The sequence below is a fragment of the Mus musculus genome, chromosome 6 (genome assembly GCF_000001635.26).
Source record: "Mus musculus strain C57BL/6J chromosome 6, GRCm38.p6 C57BL/6J".
In the NCBI taxonomy this organism is placed as follows: domain Eukaryota; kingdom Metazoa; phylum Chordata; class Mammalia; order Rodentia; family Muridae; genus Mus; species Mus musculus.
This window is the reverse complement of record NC_000072.6, coordinates 89863838-89875597: the sequence shown is the minus strand read 5'-3', so window position 1 is coordinate 89875597 and position 11760 is coordinate 89863838. Positions and strand designations below refer to the sequence as shown.

General features: G+C 41.5%; 1 protein-coding gene across 1 annotated transcript; it reads left to right on the top strand.

Annotated features, from left to right (window-relative positions):
• Window positions 1-5068: 5068 nt before the first annotated feature.
• Window positions 5069-6137, top strand: Vmn1r43 (vomeronasal 1 receptor 43). The gene has a single exon (NM_053220.2). The coding sequence runs from the start codon at window positions 5096-5098 to the stop codon at window positions 6083-6085; it is 990 nt and encodes a 329-aa protein (NP_444450.2). The 5' UTR covers window positions 5069-5095; the 3' UTR covers window positions 6086-6137.
• The last annotated feature ends 5623 nt before the right edge of the window (window positions 6138-11760 follow it).

Below are 11760 nucleotides of genomic sequence, written 5' to 3'. Positions count from 1 at the left end.
AAGCTTTAAGATTTCAAACACAATTCTTACAGTCTTTCAAAAACTGCTGCCCTTCCTCAGCCTAAGGGCTCTTCATGGTTTGCCCATCACATTTCCAAAGTTCATTCATTTTTCACATCTCTGGAAACAGTGTTGGCATCTGCTGGGTGAATTACTTGCCTTCCCCATTATACCAGCCATCCCTCCCTAATTTCGTCCAAGGTTTAACTGATGATTGTGCAGAAGGTAGACATCCTGACTGAGTAACCTTACCTTCAAATTGTTGACCCATGCCAAATACCAAACCCTTCTTTGTGAGGATCCTAGCAGTTACTGGTGTCCATGATTTTGGTAACTGTGGAATGACACAAAGACTAAAACTAGGGCCTCCTGGGTTTCAATTTTTCTGCTCTGAGCACCCACAGCCTTAACAATCGACTTTGACTGAAGACTGCTCAGGTTCCTCTTTGTCATTTCTTGTTCCATACATGATTCCTTTTGTAATCTAACCAAATGCCTTCTTTCCTTTCCTTTCTCCCCACTGTAACCTCTTTTAATGGGACCTGTTTCAGAAACCAGTGACCTTTCCTGGTACTGTGTACACTATGAACAGAAGTTCATGTCTCTTGAAAGAAGCCTCTTTTGTTACATTGTCAAAATGCAATCAGAGTGCATGATGCAATAGATTGTCCCAGGTGTGACACAGCTTACTCTCTCCTGCCCTCTCTGAAAGATGAGTGTCTTTTAATTCTGCAGATCAGAGAGTGTGGATCCCCTCTTCTACTCTCCTAATCTATGCTCAGCCAGGAAGGTGTGAGCTGCTGAGGCTCAACTGGGAGGGGACAAGCTAGAGATTTCCTTGTGACTTGTATCTGAGAAGGGTTCATATACACCAGAGAGTTTTCTGTAGAAACTATACACCTTTCTAGAATTTGCAGCCTCACTGATTCTTTTTGTTATTTGTTTTTTTCAAATCATGATTTCTCTGTGTAGCCATGGGTGTCTTAGAACTCACTCTGTAGACCAGTTAGGCCTTGAACTTGAACATCCACAAATGTCTGTCTTTGAAGTGCTAGAATTAAGGTATCTGCCACCACTGCATGGCACTGATTTTTATGATATAAAATTAAATAGAATTGTATGGTCAGTGAAATTTGGATGTAACAGGATGACTAGAGAAATGTTATCTGTATTGGTCCTGGTACACAGATATTCCTGATGGCAAGCTATCGCATCACTGTAAGTTTCCTCTTTGTTCCTGTGGAATTCCACCTCCAGAAAGAAAAGGGTTTCCAGTGCTTTCAAAGCCAGAATCCATGAAACCATGACATTGAGAATATCACTGAGGAGTCACAGACACTGTACCTTCCTGAATTTCCTAAGAGCTTCAGTTTTGTAGGGCTGAGGTTTCTAAAGTGACCCTGATACTGGCACAGCCTGCACCTGGTCTGCAGAGCTGATAGCACACTGCCTGGACCCTCTGACAGGATGACATATAATTGTTCATAAAGATCAAGTTCTTTTTCATTTCTGTTCTATTTTCTTTATACCTGCTTCTTGCTTCCTTTACTCTTTTATTTTCTGTGTAGCTCAGTGTAGTTATATAAAAATGCACATTTCCAGAAACAATGTGAGAGAAATCATTTTGGAATTCTCATACCCATTATTCAGCTAGTGCCAATGTGAACACGATGCCAGCTACTACTTTAAACTCCACAGGTGTGTTTAAAACACTCAGCTGCCACTCAGTACACATAGATAACAGAATGACATCCAGAGTGTGTGTTCCCTGTGGAATTTGTCCCAAAAAGCAACTGCCAGTTTCCTTGATCATTGGGAAACAGAAGTACATCTTTCTATACCCTACTATGTTCTGATTCTTGTGACTGGGATTTAGAAAGCAAACACATAAGTTTTCAAAGAACTTCATAATAAAATGGGAGTAATTAAGTAAAATCCATATATATATATGTGTGTGTGTGTATACATATATATATATGTATATATATAAATCTAGAATACATGATCCATAATTTTATAAAGGATTATCCTTTTCTAAAGAAGCTACATATTTTTATTTTAAGGATGATTGCTCTGTTAAATGTTTTCACCAACTACCTGCTTCTGGTCTAATGCCTTAACCAATACCCTGTACTTGAGAATTTTATCATTTTTACTCCTCCTTAATATCTTCCATTACAGTATCCCATACTCTAAATAAGTATAGAACAATTTCACCCACAATCTTGACTTTCAGTGGCAAATTTTTAATCTATAATAGAATCTTGTTCAAAAAGTTACATGCCCCATATGCTTGGTGTCTGTGCTACATAGTTTCATGTTAACTTGATACAAGCTAGAGTTATTTTTGAAGAGAGAGCCTCAACTGGGAAAATGCAAAAACTTGATTGATGATTGATTTGATATGGGAGGGCCCAACTCACTGTGGACATTTCCACACCTGGGCTGGTCATCCTAGGTTCCTTTAAAATGTAAATTGAGCATGGTATAAAGAGCAGTGCAGTCAAAAACAATACTCAATAGCATCTCCACCACTTCCTGCCTCCAGGCCCTTATTGTGAGTTTTTAATCAGCTCACATTGAAGTTGGTAGCTTAATAGTCTCTGGGGTTGTACTGCTTCGGAAAGCAGGGATGAATCAGGGAGTGACACTGCATCTTCTCACCTATGGCTGGGTTAGAGTACCTAAAGAGAGCCAAGAAGAGACTATTGAAGAAACTTCAGACCACTTGAAATACAGACTCAAGAAATCTGAGATTTCAGCATCACAAGACATTGATTAGGAGAGCAGTAGCTGCTGTGGGGATAGGACATTTTTTGAGTCTACCAGACAAGGTGTGTGTGAGATGGAGAGTTTTCGCAGCACTGTGGAGGAGCCCAAAAGCTTGTTACTGAGTCCCAGAGACTTGACACAGTTTACACTGCTGGACTTTGTTGAATTTGATTTTGACTCTGACCTGGTTCATCCTTTTGATAACAAGAAAATATTTAAGGTATGAGTTATGTTACAGGGGCCTATAATTAAGAGAATTTGACCTTTTAAATGGATGGATTTTGGACTTTTACAGACACATTGGAGTTTTACAAAGTCTATTTTTATTTTATAGAAACTTTGAAAATTTAAGAGAACTGGATATTTTAGAGACTGAAAATTTTGGAGAATTTGCATGTTGAATTTTATTTGAAGATTTAGGTGGTCAAATTGACCTCTTAAAGTATATGAAATTTTTATATTAAAATGTTGATATTGGAATGATATATCAGGAACAAAAATAGAGGCAAGATTAGCTGCATATGTGGCAGAAGAGAGCCTAGTCAACCATCATTGGGAAGAGAGGCCCCTTGATTTTGCAAACTTTATATGCCCCAGTACAGGGGAACATCAGGGCCAAGAAGTGGGAGTTGGTGGATAGGGGAGCAGGGTGTGGGGAGGTTATAGGGGACTTTCAGGATAGCATTTAAAATGTAAATGCAGAAAATACCTAATAATAAATTGGAAAAAAAAAACAGTGATATCTTTTGTGTCAACCTGACAAGGGTTCACCTAGGCCAGCTATTTTGGTTTCATTGTTTCTTTGTTTGTTTTGACACAGGGAAAATCATTTAGAGTGGGAGAAGGTAATGTCAGTTCAGATAATTCCCCCATGAGATTAAGATGTAGGCATATTTGTGGTGAATTTTTTTAATAGGTGATCTTTGTGAGAAGACCAAAATCAGTATAACTATAGGCCTTGGCTGGGAGATACTTAGGAATACAGACAAGGAAAGCCATGAAGCCAAAAGCCAGTGAATAGCACACCTCCATGACTGTGCATCAGTTCCTGCCTATAGGATTCTGCCTTAAGTTCTTCCCCCAACTAACCTGGATAATGTATTATTAGCAGTAAAATGCAATAAAGGCTTTCCTACCAAATAGGTTTGATACTGGTAATTTACTAAGTCAATGTGTAAGCAAAAAACTGTAACAATTCTACAGCATATACAGCACATTGATAAATATAAAATTGTATTTGGCATGTCAGAAACCTAGAGAAGTATCAAACATCGTTTATGGAAACAGGGTGTGTAGACTCCTGTAGAGCCTGTCTTTCAAGACTCAGTTGTACAATTTTACATTATTCTGTAATAAGGGATAACCCAAACTCTTTTAATTGTAATTCTATTTCATCTAGACTTCACATCCTGAAGGAAGACATGGAGTAAGCTCCTGCAAACATTTGCCCAATTTGTTCTTCTCTTGGAAGATGTTCTAGATTGAGATTAGAAACATGCAAGATGAAGAAACAGAGTATCACTCCAAGACTGAACTGTCAACCTGAGTTATCTGGAAAGGACTCCACTCCAATGTTCTGCTGTTTGTAATTTATTTATATTTTATCTTCTGTTTCAAGCAGGGATGGAGTTGACAAGTTACTATCTCTCCTTGACAACCAACTTAAGGCACTGCATGAGAGAACTAGCAGATGAAATATCTACAGAGACCATCTTGTGCTGGAACACTGCCATGATTGGTGTGTAAACAGAATGCTCTTATATACCTACTGCCAACCTGACACAGGTACATGGCTGTGTATATGTTCATGAGTAGGTGGCTGGAGTTCAGCCTCAGAGTATTCTAGGTCTTGGTTAAAATGGCAGACTGTGGGTTGCAGAAGAAATGTCTGTATTCACAGATCACGATTCCTAAAATTTGATATATGAATATCTTAAGAAAATTGGTTTTGGAGTATATTTTTAATCCACATGAACTCTTTCATTGGGAAGGACTGATTTCTTTCACAAAATCATCCTCATTCAAACTCACGCAAAATAGTAAAACTCTGTCTATAATGTTGCTGGCAGTGAGGGTGTTGTAGATGAAAACCAAGTAAGATGCTGTTCCTGCTACAGGAAAACTCACACATGCTAAATAAGAGAATACATAATCTATGATGTGTGCAGTATTTAATGTTGAGGGAGCTCACGCACTGATGCAACCACCATAGAAGACAGGATCCATGGCTCAGCTTAGGACAGGTGAGATGATCTGTAGGGTGTGAGGTGCAGCTGAGGTCTTTATTGGATTATGGTGAGGGGAACAGAGTTGCCAAGGAGGGATGAGTAAGATTCTGTTCTTTTCTCCTTGTTCACTGTTCTCACATACAATGAATAAGAACAGCAGACTACATACTAATTCTAACATTGGGAACACATTTTTCTCTGAAATTGGCATTGGCATCACAGGAAACAGCTTCCTTCTTCTCTACCACATCCTCAAGTTCATTCGTGGGCACAGGCCCAGACTCACTGACCTGCCCATTGGTCTCTTGTCCCTAATCCACCTACTGATGCTTCTGGTCGCAGCATTCATAGCCACAGACATTTTTATCTCTCGGAGGGGCTGGGATGACATCATATGTAAATTCCTTGTGTACCTGTACAGAGTTTTGAGGGGTCTCTCCCTTTGCACCACCAGCATGTTGAGTGTCCTCCAGGCCATCATTCTTAGTCCCAGAAGCTCCTGTTTATCAAAGTTCAAGCATATATCTCTTCATCACATCTTATGTGCTATTCTTTTCCTGAGTGTCCTCTATATGTTAATTAGCAGTCAACTCTTGGTATCAATCATTGCCACCCCTAATTTGACCACAAATGACCTTACTTATGTTACTCAGTCCTGCTCTATTCTACCCTTGAGTTACCTCGTGGAAAGCATAAATTCTACGCTGCTAGCCATCAGGGAATACTTTCTTATTAGTCTCATGTTCCTCTCAACTTGGTACATAGTGGCCCTTTTATGCATGCACAGGAAACAGACCCAGCATCTTCAGGAAACCAGACTTTCCCTAAAAAAATCCCCAGAGCAAAGTGCTACCCAGACCATCCTGATGCTCATGACCTTCTTTGTGCTGATGACCATCTATGACAACATTGTCTCCTGCTTAAGAACTATGCTCCTGAATGATCCAACATCTTACTCTATCGAACTCTTTATGATTCACATCTATGCCACTGTCAGCCCTTTTGTGTTTATGAGCAATGAAAAACATATAGTTAACTTTTTGAGGTCCATGGGTAAGAGGATGATAAATTTGAATCTTCACTGATGAGCAAGATCCTTAAGAAGAGCCAATGTGCTGCCGTCGGAATTGTCATTCATAGCATGCTGTCTATGTGCTTTGCCAAATGTTAAATATGAAGTTGTTTTTCTGTTAAAATGATATATTTTAACCAACATGAGAGTAAACATGTAACAGAAGATTTAACAAAATACACTTTGAGATATGACAAGGGCATTTTAATTTTTATGTTATTTTTATATTATTTCTCAATGAAAGATGCTCTATGAGGTAGTTCTTGGCCATCAAGGTTTTAGATTTACCACACTGTTTGTAAGTATGTGACCACTTCACATATGTTTTGATATTTCAATTTTCTGTTATGAATTTTGAAAAATTAGGAAAACATTTCTTACTAAAAGTAATGCTATGATCCAGAAAGAAAAGGAATTTTACACATAACTTTTAAAACAGAATTATGTGGAGAAGTCACATAGTGAGTTGTACAGCAATACTAAGAATTACAGGATTTAAAAATCTAAGGATATAAAATGAAAATAAAAGTCTAGAATTGATAGAACATATGACCAAAACACACCCTTGGCATGGTGTGGTATATTGTTCAATCAATTCCAATTGCAAGGCAATTCCAGCACAGGATGCTTTGTATGGAACCCCCAAAAACAGAAAACATCCACATCACACTGGTCAGCCTCCTAGAGGTTCAAGACTCTACCCCACACCTCTCCTTAAACCCTGTACCTCCTCCTTCAGTCTGCACTTTGTTTAGCTTCTGGTAAAATCTGAAGCTTGTGGAAGCATTAGGCAATTGAGTAAACTCTACTAAGAAGTTTAATAAGCCAATCAAACATAAGTCACTCTGGATTGCTAAAGCAAGGAGAAAAAGGGTACATGAAAATCTTTCGAAAAATTAACTTGGAACTTAGCTTTTGAACTGATGTCCTCTGGTTCCATGGACCAGACTCAGTTGCACTCCCCCTTCAATCCTTGGAAATTAGGATTTCTGGAAGGTGGGCATGCAGTTGTCGAGAAAACGGTGACAAATGGACACAACACAAGGGAGTGCTGTATCTGGATGTAATTTTCTCCAAACAAACACCAGGCTTTTTAATACAGAAGAAAAACAAGAAGGCTAGGTGAATACATCTGTCAAGGTACACTGGTTCTTAACACAAAACAAAGAAAATATATACATATAAAAATGACGGGAGCCAGGCCGCATTTACAACTGAGAATAGGAACAACCCTAACAAAGCTCAGCTAAACACAGGATCCAGTTGAATGCTCTGATACAATGCTAGTCTATTGCTAAATCCACCACCAGGGGTCCTTTAGTAAATACTTGATTGTGCTATTCCTCTGGGCCTAGTGAAAAAAACATGCAACAGGGGAATTCCATTTGACTAACCCTTTCATGAATAATACTACAACCCAGCTATTTAGTAGCCCATTGTGTATTCCTGTGTTTGGGTGTGACTTGGCTATTGTCCTAAGTAATTACTATCTATGTAAACTAGCCCTGAGCTTTCTAGCTCTATTCAAGTAAATTGTAATGCCTGATTATTTTCACTGTCTCTACTAGAAGTAAATTTGAGTGTTACTGAATAAGTAATGTTAATAATGAATTCCAAACTCACAGTCAGTTACAAGGACTTTGTAGGAACCATTGGAGCACTGGTGGGGGCTTAGCTATATGCCAAAATCAATCCTTAAAGACATGTATAATAATAAAAAAAAAAAACTGAAAGAGGGCACACGGATCTATACACCAGATTAACACGGGGATAGATTATGAGTATATGTGCTATTAGAATGCCAAGGTTCCAGGAGGCTAAGTTTCCATGAAAACTCTTTGCCTCAGGACTACTTCCAGGTTTCTAAATCTGTAATGTGAGTCACTACTGGAGTATATGTAGCACTCTGGGCTAATTGTTTCTCTACAATTACTGGATGTCTTGCTTTGAAAGATTGTGACAGATAGTAGAAAAAATTAGGCCCCTAGACCCTAGCCTGAGAAGGTGAACTCTGTGACTCAATGTTCCAGGATATGCTAACCACAAAACAGATGGTGACATTCCTCCACCCAACCACTACTTTGTTCCAGGAAATGTTTGTACAAAAAGAACTCCTTGACCGTTCCTTGAATCTGTTATGCAAACTTGCTAGCTTGCTGTTGGTTATTGTCAGGTATTTGAGGTTTTTGCATTTATAAACCTCTTACCTCTTGAGCTTGTGGTCAAACTCCTCTGTCCCTGCGTGATACACAAGTCGACCCCAGAGCACTGGTTCCCGAATTAACCTCTTGCTGATTGCATCAAGATCCGTCTCTTGCGAGTTCTTGGGCATCATGATATCCTGAGACTTGAGTGAGAGTCTCCCCACTGTGAGGGGAAGGATCTTTGATTTGGGGGCTTGACCAGGATCTGAGACCACCCTCAAGCTCTGTGGACCCCCTTTGAGGTAAGATTCTGTCCATATTTGTCTGTCTGTTTACGTGTCTAAATCATGTCTTGGTGTGGTTTCACTCAGATTTACTTTTGGTTCTTGCTTTGGTATTTTCCATTGCACGGTTTCTGTTTTGGAGGGAAACCCCAACCATGGAGGGGCCAATGTCCTGTCTGGAGCAACGAGTGAAGCGGTGACCCTCCTACTAAGGAGAGACCACCAACCCTCATGACGGATTGCATCTTTTCTCTGATTCTGGTAATCCACGTGGAAGCGGATGCTTGTCAGCCTGCGTCTAATCCTTTTTTTGTGTATTATTTATGTTTCTTGTGACTTGGACGATGGGACAGACTGTGATGACTCCCCTTAGTTTGACTCTGAACCATTGGACTAAACATAGGGCTAGGGCTTATAATCTTTCTGTTGAAGTCAAGAAAAGACCATGGCAGACCTTTTGTGCCTCAAAATAGCCAAATTTTGGTGTTGGTTGGCCCCTGGAGGGCACTTTTGATTTGACCATCAGTTTTGAGACTAAGGCAATAGTTTTTCAGGAAGAACCGGGGTTGCATCCCAATCAACAGCCATACATAACTGTTTGGCAAGACCTGGTCCAGGACCCCCCCACACACACACACTCTGGGTCAAACCATCGGTACAGGGTTGCAAGCTAGGCTCCTGAAGCCTGGCTCTCAAGGAATCAATGGGAAACCAACTGAAAGTAAAGGCTGCTCCTGAAACAGAGCCGCCTAAACCTTCTGCTCCCTCTTCTAAAATTTATCCCAAAATCAAGGGACCCACCCGAATGGCCCCTTCCCCTTCCTCCCCCATAATCCCAATGCCAGTCAGCTCTACCTCGTCTTCCTCGACCTCCTCCTGATGAAGACGCCGGACCTGCTGCTGGAACTCGGAGCCATCGAGCCCAAAGTCCGGAAGGGTGAGACTGGACCATGAGTCTGCCCCTGAGGATCTACGGACCCCCAGTAGACCCTCCAAATCTTCAGCCACTCCAGTACTGGCAGTATCATTGGCTGTTTTATATAATTTGAAAACTAATCACCCTTCTTTTTCTGAAAACCCTGCTAGCCTAATGGGACTGGTTGAGTCACTCATGTTCTCCCACCAGCCCACCTGGGATGATTGTCAACAGCTTCTACAGGTTTTATTCACCATGGAAAAGAAGGAGAGGATTCTCCAAGAAGCCCGTTAAAATGTTCCTGGTGCTATTGGGGTGCCCACTAACTTGCCTAATGAGATAGATGCAGGGTTTCCTCTCAACCAACCTGACTGGGACTTCAACACCCCTGAATGAAGGGAGAGACTGACAGTCTATTGCTGGGCTCTCGTGGCAGGTCTCAGAAGGGCTGCTTGATGCCACACCAATTTGGCTAAGTAAGGTAAGAGAGGTTCTTCAAGACTCGGTAGAGCCACTATCTCTGTTTATCAAGCACCTGATTTAGGCCTATCAACGGTATACTCCATTTGACCCAACTTTGAAGGGACAACTTCTTACAAAATTGTAAGCTCAGATTAGGTTCACTTCTGCTTTCTTTCTTTTTTTTTTTTTTTTTTTTTTTTTTTTTTTTTTTTGACAGGGTTTCTCTGTGTAGCCCTGGCTGTCCTGGAACTCACTTTGTAGACCAGGCTGGCCTCGAACTCAGAAATCCACCTGCCTCTGCCTCCCGAGTGCTGGGATTAAAGGCATGCGCCACCACTGCCTGGCACTAGGTTCACTTCTGATGGACCTAGGGTAACCTGGGAACCTCCCACCTCAGTGGTGCTGGCCCTGGGGCTGAAAGAAGAATACCGTTTGCATGAACTTCCAGACTGGTCAATCTACTCAGATGTTCAGGACTGGCTGACAGCTTTTCCAAAACCTTGGGCTGAAACAGGAGGGATGGGAATGGCAATCATGGTCCCCCCAGTAGTGGTGGGACTCAAAACTGATGTTGTGCCCATAGGGGTCTGCCAGTACCCCATGAGCTGAGAGGCAAGAGAAGGGATCAGACCCCACATCCAGAGACTCTTACAGCAGGGCATTTTGGTACTCTGCCACTCCCCATGGAACACCCCCCCCTCCTGCCAGGCAAAAATCCAGGGACCAACAACTACAGACCAGTACAAGACCTCCAGGAGGTTAATAAAAGAGTCCAGGACATACATCCAACCATTCCCAATCCTTACAACTTACTCAGCTCACTCCCACCAGAAAAGAAATGGTACACTGCTTTGGACCTTAAAGATGCTTTCTAAGCTTCACCCATCCAGCCAACTAGTTTTTGCTTTTAAGTGGAGAGACACAGACTCTGGGATGATGGGTCAACTACCTTGGACTAGATTGCCTCAAGGTTTCAAGAACTCTCTTACTCTCTTCGATGAGGCACTACATCGAGACCTTGCCTCCTTCAAAGCTGAAATCCACAGGCAACTTTCCTTCAATATGTAGATGATTGGCTCCTGGCCACAACTACCCAAACAAAATGCCAGCAAGGAACTGAAAAACTCCTGACTGAATTGGTGAGTTGGGATATCATGCCTCTGATAAAAAGGCACAACTATTTCGGGACTGAGGTCACCTACTTGGGCTACACACTCCGTGATGGAAAAAGATGGCTGATGGAGGCTAGAAAACAGACAGTGACCCAGATTCCTACTCCAACCACCCCTTGCCAGGTAAGAGAGTTCCTGGGAGCAGCTGGGTTTTGCAGACTCTGGATACCGAGATTCGCTATGCTTGCAACTCCTCTCCACCCCCTGACCAAAGAGGGAGGAAAATTCTATTCAACAGTTGAACATCAAGAGGCATTTAACAAAATTAAACAACCCTTATTGTCAGCTCTAGCCTTGGTCTTGCCTGATTTAACTAAGCTATTTACACTATATGTAGATTAACGGGCTGGGGTGGCCAAGGAGTCCTTACCCAAAGCCTAGAGCCCTGTAAGAGGCCAGTTGCCTACCTATCAAAATAATTTGACCAAGTGGCCAGCGGCTGGCCATCCTGCTTAAAAGATATTGCTGCAGTGGCCCAGTTGTCAAATATGCAGATAAGCTAAATTTGGGACAGCAGATAATTATACTGGCACCCCATGCCCTGGAAAGTATCATCAGACAGCTGCCAGACAGATGGATGACTGATGCCCTCATGACTCACTACCAAAGCCTGTTGCTGACTGAACGAGTATTTTTTTACTCCCCCTGCTGTTCTTAACCCCACCACCCTGGTACCCAAGCTGAACAATCGTGTCCCACACATCATTGTG

What these genes read in the sequence shown, in the direction of transcription:
- Vmn1r43 (NM_053220.2), top strand. Translation starts at nt 5,096, where the DNA reads ATGAGTAAGATTCTGTTCTTTTCTCCTTGTTCACTGTTCTCACATACA.